Source organism: Agelaius phoeniceus, chromosome 29, assembly GCF_051311805.1.
Source record: "Agelaius phoeniceus isolate bAgePho1 chromosome 29, bAgePho1.hap1, whole genome shotgun sequence".
In the NCBI taxonomy this organism is placed as follows: domain Eukaryota; kingdom Metazoa; phylum Chordata; class Aves; order Passeriformes; family Icteridae; genus Agelaius; species Agelaius phoeniceus.
In genome coordinates, this window is record NC_135293.1 from 570,366 (window position 1) to 583,550 (window position 13,185).

At 65.8% G+C, this 13,185-nt stretch overlaps 1 protein-coding gene across 2 annotated transcripts; it reads right to left on the minus strand.

Annotated features, from left to right (window-relative positions):
* Positions 1-2,471: 2,471 nt before the first annotated feature.
* On the minus strand, positions 2,472-9,319 carry TMEM59L (transmembrane protein 59 like). 2 transcript variants are annotated; one of them, XM_077191532.1, is made up of 8 exons: positions 9,079-9,319; positions 7,964-8,069; positions 7,632-7,729; positions 5,549-5,695; positions 5,352-5,457; positions 4,934-5,046; positions 4,697-4,837; positions 2,472-4,167 (listed from the first exon to the last, which is right to left on the minus strand). In XM_077191532.1, exons 1-8 carry the CDS (start codon positions 9,244-9,246, stop codon positions 4,006-4,008), a joined length of 1,041 nt encoding a protein of 346 aa, XP_077047647.1. In that variant the 5' UTR covers positions 9,247-9,319; the 3' UTR covers positions 2,472-4,005. The 2 variants fall into 2 exon arrangements, with proteins under 2 accessions (XP_077047647.1, XP_054506270.2); XM_054650295.2 differs by having other exon boundaries at positions 4,697-4,814; positions 4,935-5,046; positions 9,079-9,318.
* Positions 9,320-13,185: the final 3,866 nt, after the last annotated feature.

Genomic DNA, 13,185 nt, shown 5'->3' on the forward strand with positions numbered 1-13,185 from the left:
GCCAAGGGGGAGATGCCACAGGGGTCTCCCCCTGTGGAGGGGGAGAGGTGGAGGGGGAGAGGAGAGGGGGAAACTTGCTGGATCTTCCCCAATTTTGGGGGCTGCTTCTTGCCACAGACACATCTGGGATTGGTTGTGGAGCTGTGCTTGGACACGTGGACACGGAGGTGAGTGTGGACACGAGGGTGTGAGCCTGGACATGTGGACATAAAGGTGAGTGTGGACACAGGGACATCAGGATGGGCATGAGGGTGGGAGGATGGACACGAGGATGTGAGAATGGACACGAGGACACGAGGACGGACATGAGGATGGACACAAGGATGTGAGGATGGATACGAGGACACGAGGATGGACATGAGGACATGAGGATGGACACAAGGATGTGAGGATGGACACGAGGACACGAGGATGGACATAAGGACATGAGGATGGACACAACATGAGGATGGACATGGATGTGAGGATGTGAGGATGGAGACAACATGAGGATGGACACGAGGACACAATGATGGACACGAGGACATGAGGATGGACATGAGGATGTGAGGATGGACACGAGTACGTGAGGATGGACACGAGGACACCATGATGGACACACGGACACGGTGATGGACACACGGACACGGTGATGGACACACGGACACGGTGATGGACACACGGACACGGTGATGGACACACGGACATGGTGATGGACACAAGGACACCGTGATGGACACACAGACATGGTGATGGACACACGGACACGGTGATGGACACACGGATCTGAACGTGGGCACACAAACGTTCACCACAAGGACGTGACCCACCCGTGCCCTCAGCAGCACCATGGGCTGGAGGGTGACTCCTCACAGCCTGGCCTGCCCGTGGCTGATGGGGCCACACACCAGGAATTTCCCTTTCCCTGTGAGCAAATGAAAGAGGGAGAGGGAAGGAAAAGGGTGGAAAAGCCCCCGGCTGCCTGCTGGGGGGAGTGGAACCAGCGGATTTCATGCGTCTCCTTCTTGTTAGAGTGGGGTCCCTCCTCACCTGCTCCCGGGCACAGTTTCCTGCACCCCGAGCCAGCAGGGAGGAATCTGACTCCAGTTTAAAGACGAGGAGCTTGTCCACGGTCTGCAGCCCGGCTCCCATCCCAGGAGGGGACACACTCAGAGCTGCTGCCCGCCCTGGGCTGGGTTTGCCAGCTGTCTGCCCCGATCTGGGGCCTTCCTGCCTGCCCCAGCACCAGCCCCTGTGAAAATTCGGCACAAAGACACCCCCTGAGGGCTGTCCCTGCCCTCTGAGGGGCACTTGGTGGCCTGGGCCTGGCCAGGGGTTTTGTTTTCACCCCTGAGTCATCAGATTGTGCCCACCTCAGAAGCTGCTCCGTGCTGGGCTACATCTCCCAGCCCTTCCCTCTTTTCCTGCCCTCCCACCCCTCTGCCCACCCCGAGGCACTGCTGAGGACACCGTGCAAGCGCCCAAATCCCATCGTGGGCTGGCAAACGTGGCCGTGACACCCACGGTGCCTCCCATGGCAGCCCCACAGGGCCGAGGCTGCCCGGAGCATCCTCCCCCATAGCTGGGAACGCCGTCCCTCTGCACTCCATGTAGGGAAAACCCCCTGGCGTCCCCACGGTGCGAGCACTGAGCCCCGCTCCCCTCCTCCCCGGCCCCGGGAGGGGGTGGCACGGCTCCCCCCGGAGGGACCGGCAGGGACGTGCTCCGGCAGCGCAGGCTGCTGGCAGGGAGCAGAGCAGCCCTTTGGAGAGCCTTCTTTGGCCGCGACTCCTGCCAAGCGCGCCGGCATCCATCGCCGGCACCTCCGCATCCCTGGCTCCGCACCCCGCGGCAAACGGGGGCTCCTCGGGGGAGCCGCTGGCTCCGAGCTGGGGACCCTGCTGGGCTACCGAAGCGCTGCGTTCGAGGCTCCAGCGCCTCGCGTGAGCTGCCCCGCCGTGCCTGGCACCGGCAGAGCCCGGCTGGGCCGTGGGCTCGGCGCCAGGACAAACACCCGGGGGGAGAGGGAAGGTGGGAGGTGCGGGCCCCCCGGGTGCTGCGGGAGCGCTGGGGTGTGACGCTGGTGCGTGACACCGGCGTGGCCCGGTTATTTCCCTCCTCCAAATGGTGCCCGCGGGTGATTTGCAGGGGGAAAAGCCCTCGTTTCCCAGCCCTTCCACGTGCAGGGGCCCTCCCTGGTGCTGCCTCCCGGCTTTCCCCTCCTTGCGGCTCGCAGGGGATGGTTTGGGGGCCTTGCCCCGCAGCACCTCCTCCCACTCTTGGTGCTGAATCTCCCAGCCCAGCAGCAGAGAGCAGCTTTGCTCCGTGCCCATGCCAAACAGCCCAGCAGGGATTTCTCTCTGCTTTGCCTTCATCCCGGCTCAGTTTCCAGAACGGGAACAGCCCCGTGCCCTCCTGCCGGCCCCATTGGGGGGCTCAAACCCGCTCCCACCCTGGCACCAGCGCCCCACCAAGGCACCGACTCGCCCAGCTCTGGTACAAACCTTTTATTCTATTCCCCCTCCCAGCTCGGGGCTGGGTTTGCCCTTGGAGACGAGGCCGGGAGGGCTCCGGGGCCGGGAGGGCTCCGGGGCCGGGAGCTCCTGCCCGGGGGTCGGGGGAGCCGCCGCGGCCGGAACATCACAGACAGCACCGAGCTTCACACGCGGCCGAAAGCAACGACGAAAAGTGGACCCCAAAACGGACACGAGACCCCCCCACGCCTCCCCCCAACCCGGTTCCCCAAACCCAGATATGTTGGATGGGTGGAAGTGACACGGAGCAGCACAAAAACGGTGGGGACGGGGATGAGAGGCCCCGGTCCCGCCACACCACGGCCCCCGGGAGCCGCCGGCACACGGAGAGAGCCCAAAACCCAGGGGAGGGGGTCGGGGGTAATAAGTTAATCTGTACAGACGCGTTAGGTGACACGGGGGTGGCGGGACCGACACCCTCCCGGCACTGGGATGGCCCCGCGGGGCCGAGGAGCCGCATGCCGGGGCAAATCAAACCACGGAACGATGCATGGAATCGAGTGGTGGAGAATGGCGGGGAGATGGGGAGCGGGGAGACGCCTCCATGCCCAGCGGCTGTGCCAGGGTGAGCCGAGGGGAGCCGTGCTTGGTCCCACTGCCCACCTTGGGGGCAGCACTGCGAGCCCAGGGACACAGAGAGCGGGTCCTGCCCTCAGCTGCAGCCCCGCAGGCTGCTCCCAGCGTGGGGCAGGGATGCCGAGCCCAGGATGGAGCCGTCCCAGCAGCTCCCACCTCCTGTCCGAGCTTGAAGCCAGGGTAACGCCGCCTCATCCTTTGCTTGGTCGCACCAGCCACTTGTTGGCACCAGGGCCAGCTCCCCAAGGGCATCACGGAGCAGGGAGGGGAAGGAGCCATCGCAGGGCCCCTGCACAGCTCCGGGAAGGGGCTGGCCGGGTGCTCGCGTGGGCACGGAGGCGGCGGGATCCGCTCCCGTCTCCGGCTGCCAACGCCAAATCCATTCGCCACGTTTCGGCTCCCCGAGGCAATCGGCTCCGGCCGGCGGAAGGGAGTTCCCAGGGCCGGGGCCGGCGCCTCGGAGGCTCAGCCCAAGGTGGGAGGCCGGGGATGTGCCGAGCCAAAGCTCAGAAGGCTGCAGACGCTCTCCATCCCCCACCGCAGCCGGCTCCCTCCTGCCCAGCGCTGGAGCCATGCCCGGAGGGCTGCGGGGCCCCGGCGGCTCCGGGCGGGAGGAGACAGAGAGTCCCGCTCCGGGACCCACCGGGCTCCCTCCCTTCGGCCTCCCCGCCCCGGCAGCTCCCTCTCGGCTCTGCAAGCCCGGATCCCAGCCCGCAGCGCATCCCTGGGGGAGGCAGAGCCGCTGCCCGGCTCCCGGAGCCTCCCCCAGCGCGGCCGTGCCCGGGGAGGAGAGCGGGACCCGGCCGGAGGCGGAGATGCCCCTGCGGGAGCTGGGGGCGCGGGGAGCCGGGCGGGAGCGGGGCCGATGCCGGGGATGGTGGCAGGGAGGCGGAGGCGGCGGGGAGGGACGGGGGCCCTACAGGACGGTCTTGTCCAGGTCGACCTTGAGGGGCAGCGGCCCCGCGTCCTCCCCGCCGTGCGCGGGGCACAGGGTGACGGTGATGACGGGCGGCAGCGGGAAGGCGCCGGGGCCATCCAGGTCCTCCAGGTACTCCTTGTCCCCGTTGATGCTCAGAGGCTGGAGGAGAGGCAGAAACAACCGTGCAGCCCCAGAACGGGGTGCAGATCACCCCCAGCTTGGGGGCACCACGGGGCCGGCTGTGGGTGCACCTCACACCCCACACAGCGACTGGGGAGCACAGAGAGGGCACAGCATTGCCCACCCGGCCGTGCCAGGCATGGGGAGCACAGAGAGGGCACAGCATTGCCCACCCGGCCATCCCAGGTGTGGGGAGCACAAAGAGGGCACAGCATTGCCCACCCTGCCATCCCAGGTGTGGGGAGCACAAGGAGGGCACAGCATTGCCCACCCAGCTGTGGCAAACACAAAGAGGGCACAGCATTGCCCACCCGGCTGTGCCAGGCGTGGGGAGCACAGAGAGGGCACAGCATTGCCCACCCGGCTGTGCCAGGCATGGGGAGCACAAGGAGGGCACAGCATTGCCCACCCGGTCGTGCCAGGTGTGGGGAGCACAGAGAGGGCACAGCATTGCCCACCCGGCCCTGCCAGGTGTCCCTGGCACCCTGGGGCAGTGCTCACCCCATACCTGGGTCTTGACGTGCTGCTCGGGGGCGGTCACCAGGCTGGCACAGCTGAGCCACAGCATCACCATGATGGAGAGGAAGAGGCAGGCGGCCAGGATCCAGCGAGGAAGGCCCGAGCGCCTGTAGCACCCCACCACCCCCCGCCAAAGAGGAGGGACGAGTTTATGGCAGGGCACGGGCTGGGAACTGGGGCTGGGGGGGATCTGCTGTGCCACACCCAGCAGGTCCCAGAGCACCTACTTGGACATGCAGCCCAGGAAGTCGTGCTCCTGCTGCGGGGGCTCCGGCGGCTGCGCCTTGGCTTTGCCCCGTGGCTCCTTCACGGGGGGCTTGTCCCCCTTTGCCCTGGGGCCTGCGAGGGGAGAGGAGATGCTGAACGTGGGCACCCATGTGGGCACACCCTCCCCTCTCCCATCCCCTTGCCAGCATGGTGGGGGCCCCCCTGTCTCCCCAGGACCCTCTGCCCACTGAGGGGGCACAGAGGATCCCAGCAGGGCCCCATCCAGACCCCCCCGACGTGGCTGGGGGTGTGGGAAGCCGATCAGAGCCGAGAAACGGGAAATTTGTTCAGCTCTGGAGAACTCGGACAGGAGCCAGGAGGGCTCAGAGGCTCCCAGCCCCCTCCCAGCCCCCCCAGCAGCCCAGGCCCCCCCGCACCTGTGTGGGGCTGGGGGACACCAGGGCTGGACCCCGATCCTGATCCCGGCTGTGCTGGCTGCATCTCCAGGGCCTCGGCTGCTGGGAACTCCATCTCAGGCTGGGACTGGGTCAGCAGGGAGAGAGGGAGGAGGCAGTGAGGAAAGGGTCCCCACCCCTCTGGGCACCCACAGAGAGGGTCCTGGGGACACCCCCACCTGAAACACCACGACTTTGCCATCGTCCGCCTGCAGGTAGAAGGTCCAGGTGGAGGAGATGAAGCTCTGGGCAGAGCTGACGATGTCGTTGCAGAAGGTGGAGACCAAATCCAGCATGGAAAATGACGGCAATTTCAGCTCCAGGCTCTGCAAAGGAGAGGGGACATCACCTCACAGCTGTCCCCTCATCAGCCACCCTGACAGGGGACATTCCCACCCCGAGGTCCTGCCTGGGCTGAGCCGGGTGCTCAGCTCCGGGCTCTGCTTCTCCCAGCACTTCCAGGGCAGTGCTCCAGCCCCAGGAGGGTCACCAAACAAGGGCTGTGATCCTTGGGGTGACCACCCAGCTTTGGGGCCATCCCCCAGCCCCAGGACCGTCCCTTCGGGGTGGGGTCGCCCTCCTCTGGCAGAGACAATGGGAGCGGAGCAGCCGCGGTGCCGAGGGCGTTGCTCTCCTGGCAGCCTCTCGGTGCCCTGGATTCTTGGCCGTCGCGGCAGTTTGTTATTTTTAAAGCATCCCTGCTGGAATCCGCTTGGCTGCTCCCTGCCACTGGCTCCGAACATTTTCCGACAGCCCCTTGCACGGTCAAACCAGCAAACAGGAAATAAATAGGTCAGATTCTGTATCTAATTATTATGCTAAATCTGCTTTGCCTGCTCGTCTGGGAACCTGAGGGAAAATGCTTTGGGTGGGTGGAGGGGGTGAGGGCCCTGCCTGTCACCCCCAGGTGCTCATCCCTGGCCTTGGAGAGGGGCTGGGAAATGGGATCAGGCACTGGGAAAGGCTGAAAATGGGGCTGCAAAGGAGACGAGTTCAAAGGAGCTTTTCACTCTTTTTATGGCACTGATTCATCTTTGCCTGCACGTGCACGGAGCCAAAAGCCTCTTCCTTGGGCCAAAGTCTAGTTTAATTAATTGGGCAATAGCTGAATTAATTAAATGTAGGAGGTGAAAGCGTTGCTGATTGCTGGGAACGATAACAAATCAAAACTGGGGGAATCTGCCACAATCTCCAGTCAGATCCTCTCACCCTGGGGATTCCCTGTGGTCTCCCAAGCCAAGCCCAGCCCAGTTAATTTGCGTTTTAGACTTGTGACAAAGCAACCAGTGGTGGCTTGGATCAGCCTGGCACAGCTGGAGCTGCCATCCAGAGGGAGGGATGGATGATGGATGGATGGATGGATGGATGGATGGATGGATGGATGGATGGATGGATGGATGGATGATGGATGGATGGATGATGGATGGATGGAGGGATGGATGGAGGGATGGATGATGGATGGATGGATGGAGGGATGGATGATGGATGGATGGATGGATGATGGATGGATGGATGGATGGATGGATGGATGATGGATGGATGGATGGATGGATGGATGGATGGATGGATGGATGGATGATGGATGGATGGATGATGGATGGATGGAGGGATGGATGGAGGGATGGATGATGGATGGATGGATGGAGGGATGGATGATGGATGGATGGATGATGGATGGATGGATGATGGATGGATGGATGGATGGATGGATGGATGATGGATGGATGGATGGATGGAGGATGGATGGATGGATGGATGATGGATGGATGGATGGATGGATGGATGGATGGATGGATGATGGATGGATGGATGATGGATGGACGGATGGATGGATGATGGATGGATGGATGGATGGATGGATGGATGATGGATGGATGGATGGATGATGGATGGATGGATGATGATGGATGATGGATGGATGGATGATGGATGGATGGATGATGGATGATGGATGATGGATGGATGGATGGATGGATGGATGATGGATGGATGGATGATGGATGGATGGATGATGGATGATGGATGGATGGATGGATGGATGGATGGATGGATGGATGGATGATGGATGGATGATGGATGGACGGATGGATGATGGATGGATGGATTGGATCCATTGATGGATTCATGGATGGATCCATGGAGGGATGGATCCATGGATCCATGGAGGGATAGGCTGCACATGTGGGGTGTCCCCCATCCCGAGGGAGGGGAGGGGCTGTGCTGAGCTCCTGTTCAAGCAAGGATTTCCCCATCTCCCTTCACCTTCTCCTTCCTGCTCTCCTCCACCTTGGGCAGCTGCTTGCGGCACCCGGTCACGCACCCAAACTGCTCCTCTGCGTTGCCGTAGGCTTCAGCACAGGCTGGGGGAGAGGAGGGGTCGGGGTTGGGGGGTGCTCAATCGGGGACCCCCGTGCCCCTCCCCAGCGCCACCCTGGGCACCTCAACCGCCCCGGGGCTGAGCGGGGCTGAGCGGGGCTGAGCGGGGCGGAGGCTCCGGAGGGTGCCGGGTGTTGGGATCGGCTGCTCCCGCTGGGACGTGGGGATCCCCCCGGGATTTGGGGCGCGGGGGCCGCTCGGCCACCGGCTCCTCTCACCTGCTTCGCACTCGGCTCTGGTCGTGTTGAGCTCGGCGCTCGCATCCACGAAGTGACAGATGGAGAACAGCCGGCAGCCCCGGTAACAGGCGTTGAGAACAGCATCCTGCGGCGAGGAGGAGGAGAGCGTGGAGCTGGCACCGGGCTCTGCCCCCCCGGGCCCCCCGCATCCAGCTGGGGGGCACCGGGCAGCGCCGCCCCCGCCAGGGCCGGACTGAGGGCTGGCACCCCAAAGCTGGGGCTCCCAGAGCAGGGAGAGCCCCCCAAAAGCCCCCGGGTGCCCCCCACGCTGGCTCTGCACAGGGCCAAGCCCTCGTGGAGCGTCCCCCCGTCTGTGTTGACCCCAGCCAGGCCCTGGCATGGGCTGGCAGGGGTGGGGCTGCACTGCTCTGGGGGACAGGTACAGATTTGGGGGGCAGGCACACACTGAGGGGTGTGGGGGGCACACAGAGCCTGCACGGGGGTCACCAGCATTGGGCAGGCTCAGGGTAAAGGGGTGACACCGTGGGCACCCCAAACCCGTGGGGATGCCCTCGCTGGGGGCACCCCAAAGCTGCTGGAGGAGACCATTGGGGGTGCCCCAGTGCTCCCCATGTCGCTCCCCCGGGGGTGGCTCGGTGTGGGGCTGCATTGGCAGAGATGCCTGTCGGGGCTGTCCCCACTGCTCCTGCTGTCCCCGCTGTCCCTGCTGTCCCCAGTGCCCCCAGTGCCCCCAGTGCCCCCAGTGCCCCCAGTGCCCCCAGTGCCCCCAGTGTCCCGCTGCTCCTGGTACTCACGGCGTGCCAGGCATTCCTGGTGCTCCCCGTGCTCCCCGTTCCCCACTGGCCCTGATGCCCCTGATGCTCCCCATGCCCCTGGTGCCCCCCAGTGCCCCCAGTTCCCCCAATAGTGCCCGAATGCTCCCGGTACCCCCAGTGCTACTGACACCTCCATGCCCCCAATATCCATCCCCAGTGCCCCCGGTGCCCACGATGCTCCTGGTACCCCAAATGCTGCTGACGCTCCCCATGCCCCTGGTGCCTCCCAGTACTCCCAGCGCCCCCGATGCTCCTGCTGCCCCCCGTGCCATTGATGCTCCCCACGGCCCCGTCGCCCCCCCGGTGTCCCGGACTCACGGCGGCGGCCCGGCGCTGCAGGCTGCGGCCGCACTGCCCGCGGCACCCGCCGGTGTCTCCCAGCTGCGGCGAGAAGGGGTCGGTGGCGGCGGCGGCGGCGGCGGCGGCGGCGAGAAGGGCCAGGCCGAGGGCGAGCAGGGCCCGGGGCCGGCGGGCCGGGGCCGCCATGGCGAGCGCGGAGCGGAGCGGAACGGAGCGGAGCCGAGCGCACCCACCGCCGCCACCGCCGCCGCCGGCCCCGCCGTGACGCGCTGTGCGCCGGGCGGGGGGAGCCGGGGGCGGGGGGAGCCGCCGCAGCCTGCCGCAGATCCACCGGCACCGGCACCGGCACCGGCACCGGCACCGGCACCGGCACCGGCACCGGCACCGGCACCGGGCGGGGATGGCGAGAGAAACGTGCGGGAGGATGGGGGATGCCCAGGCGGAGGGGGCTGAGGGGAGCCCCGGGATGCAGGAGAAGGGGGGGGGTCCAAGGACCAGGGATGCAGGGGGATGGGGGATGCACGGACACCGGGGGATGCGGGGGGACAAAGGGGACGTGGGAACCTTTGGAGGTTTGTGGGGACCAGAGGGTGTAGGGGGTCCGTGGGCACTGGGGGACGCAGGAGGGTTCGGGGTGGCAGGGACACCACAGGACTTGGGGCCACCCTGACACAGAGGGACTGAGGCGGTGACCAGGAACCGTGTCACACTGGCACTGATGTCACACAGAGGGACAGGGCTGCCTCACTGCCACCCACACGGACCAAGCCTCAGGAGGGTCCCCAGCAGCGTCACACCCCACTGTGCCACCCTCGGTGTCCCTCCAGGACTCCCCAAGCCACCTTCGTGCCTCCCATCCTCATCCTCGCTCCTCAGGGCCCCCCGGCCGGTGCTGGGCTCTCGCTGACACCCCGGATTTACAGCTGTGATTTCCCAGGCTTTAAAGGACATCAAAGGCACCCCCCGCACCCCCCCCCCAGCCCTGCCCTGCCCATTCCCCTTATTTATGGCAGCACCCCAAAGTGGGCCCGGGGGGAGGAGGAGGAGGAGGGGGAGGGCTGGGGGCTCCGCTCACCTCCGGCCCTAATGGGGAACACATGGACGGACCCCGGCGCGGGGAAGGGGGGGTCTCGCTGTCGCAGCTCAGGAATGAGGGGTGCTCCGTGCCCTGGGGCCGGGACAGAGGGGCTGGGGGTGCTGGGGGCGCAGCCCGGGCCCCCCCGGAGCAGGGAGCGGGGCCTCTCCTCGCCCCGCCACTTTATTCATCTTGTTAATCAAAGCGGGGCCGGCAGAAAATGAGCTGCGGCCGGGCCGGCGGGGCTGCCAGGGCGCTGCGCTCCCCTTCCCCCTCCTGGAGCCCCGCCAGCCCCGGCCCCGGGTCCGGCACCGCTGACGAATGGCCGAGAAAATGGGGTAGATTGGGGCTGTCACCGTAAATCACGGCAGCGCAGGTGGGGCAGAGCCGCAGCCCGGAGCCCCGGGGCACCGGGAACCCCTGGCCGGTGGGCACCGCTCCCGCCGCACCTGCCCGCGCTCCGTCCGCTCACCTTTCCAGGGGAAAAAAGCCTTTCCCAGGCGGAAACCTCCCAGCTGGCACATCCTTGGTGCCCTCCCTCCTCCCCTCTCCAGAAACACTCGATGCCTTTCGCATTTATCACTACTGACCTACATTTCTCTCCCGGAGCCTTGCGGGAAGCCTCAGGCTCTCCCCACATTGTCTGGGGAGTCCCCACGGTCCCTTCCACGGGCAGGGGACCCTTCGCTCCACATCCCAGCCCTGCAGAGCCCATCCCTCGTGCTCAAGCACCCTCTCGACATTTTTTCCCCTCCTCTAGGGCTGCTCAGACTCCGTCACGGGACTGCTTGTGCTTCCCAAAGCAAACAGAGGCGGGAAGGTGCGGCCACCCTGAGGATGCTCTGGAGGGAAAGGGTGGGGGGCGGCGGCAGGGAAAGGGTTAAGCGGGTTATAAATTACCCATGGATGTGGAAATGTGACTGAGAGGAATAGAAAGCAAACTCTGCCTGCTGGATTCTTTGCATTTCTTGCCTCTTTATTTTTCCCCCAGGTCACTTTAAAAGGATGCAGGCAGTCGAGGCAGCTCCGCTGCGCCTCTCCTCCCGCTTTTCCCGGGGTTTGGGGCTTTTTTTTCTTGTTTGTTTTTTACACCCTGGCCGTTGAGCCAGATGCTGTCTGCGTCCAAGGATTTTATGGAGTGAGCTCTGGCTGGGAAATCAAGTAATTAGATTAATTCGGGGCCCTGGTGACACATGATGGAGGGAGGCGGGAAGGTGACGGCTGGTGGGAAGCTGGACCGAGGATGCTCAGGGCGGGCTCGGGGATGTCCCCAGGGCCACCCGCGTCCATCGGGGGGAGCCACGTCCCGCCCGGGCAGAGCAGAGAGTTGGCGGCAGGGGCTGGGCCCCGTGGGCAGATCCCGCACGGCAGCGGGGCAGAGAGGCCCTGGGAACGGAGCCACGCCGGGGGGGCAGCGGGACCGCGCCGGCCTCGGGGGACGCCGGTGCTGACGCCGAGAGCCCGGGCCGGGGGTCAGAGGGGGGCTCCGGGCTGGATCTGCCTCCGGCCGGTGCCTGTGAGCGCGGCCCGTGGGCCGGAGGGAGCAGCTTTAAAGGTCACTGGCAAAGGGCAGCGCTGACCACAGCTGAGCGGCCGCCGCTGACTCAGAGCGCGGGAGAGCGGCTCGGTCCCCCCCGGCTGCTCCGGACGGGTCCTGAGGCCACCCTGGCACTGCCCGCGGCTGGGGAGCGCTGTCCCCTCACCCTGTCCCCGTGCCGCAGGTGCTGCTGTGAGCTGGGAGGTGCCCGTGCCACCTGTGGTGACACTCACCGCGTTCCAGGTGACACCGGTGGGGACCGACGCTCCCCTCCCAGTGCCACCGTCCCTCCACCTTCCCCCTGCGCCCCAAGGCCAGCCCCAAGCCCAAGCCGCCTTCTGATGACGCCTCTGCCACCCAGAGCCCCCCGTGTCCCCAGGGTGGAGCCACCCCCCCCCCGGGGTCCCACCCGCTCCCCCAGACTCCCCAAATTCGGGGTGCTCGCTGAGCAGCGCGGCCAGCGGGGGAGCGGGCGGAGGGGGAAGGCTCCGGGCAGGGCAGGTGGGCGGCCGGGCTGGCCGCAGCTCCCGGCTCCGGCTCCATGAGGGGAATTTCTCCTTTCCCCCTGCGCCCAGCGCTGGCCGCGGCCCCCGGGTGCTTTCCCTGGTGGGTCGGGATCGCGGGCGGCCGCCAGCCCCCGGGGCAGCCGTGATTCACTCGGCCAGACTGCGGCCGCTGGGGCTGAAGTTTCTCAGGCTGGGTGGCTCCCGGAGCCTGACATTTTTGGGAAATTTCAACAAAAACATTTCAGAAGCTTCCAAAAAACAGGACGATGGGAAAAGGCATTGTTTGGGCTCCCTCCCCCTCTCGTTTTTTATTGTGTTTTTTAATCTCTGCAATGCCTGGTGCTGCCCAACACCTCGCAGCCCCACGCTGTGTGTCACCCCCCGCCCCGAGTCCCTGGGGCACCCCGGGCCACCCGGGTGTCCCCTGCCACCCTCCGTGCTCCATTCCTGGCGGGGAATGGTGTCCCCTGTCCTCACAGCTGGGGACACGTGGGGACAGTGGCCTTGCCATGACCGGGACCCGCTGTCCCGGGGGTCTCTGTCCTGCCCGGGGGTCTGCAAAGCTCTCGGTGCCACCGAGACCCCGGGCGGGGGCACGGGGGGGACACTGGGGGATGCCCGTGTGGGTGGCTTTGTCCTGGTGCTGGTGGCACTCCCGGACATGCCACCACCCCTGGGGACAAACGCAGCCCCAGTCTGGGAGGTCTTGGGGTCTTTTTTCCACTTCTTTGGGGCTTTGAGGAGGAAAGCCCCGGGATGATGGGTTCGGTAGAAAACATCGGGATTTACGGGATGATATTCCTGTTTTCAACCCAGAAATAAGTAATAACAGGGGTTTGGATCTCGGAGGCACTCGGAGCGTGGGGAAGCCGCGGCGGGGGGGGCCCGTTCGGCGGCGAGCGCGGCCCCGGGGGCGCGGGAGGGTCCGCGCGTGAGTCACCCGTGGGCCGGCGGCCCCGGAGCGGCTCTTACTCACCTACCGGGGATCGGGGGGAGCGGGACACCGG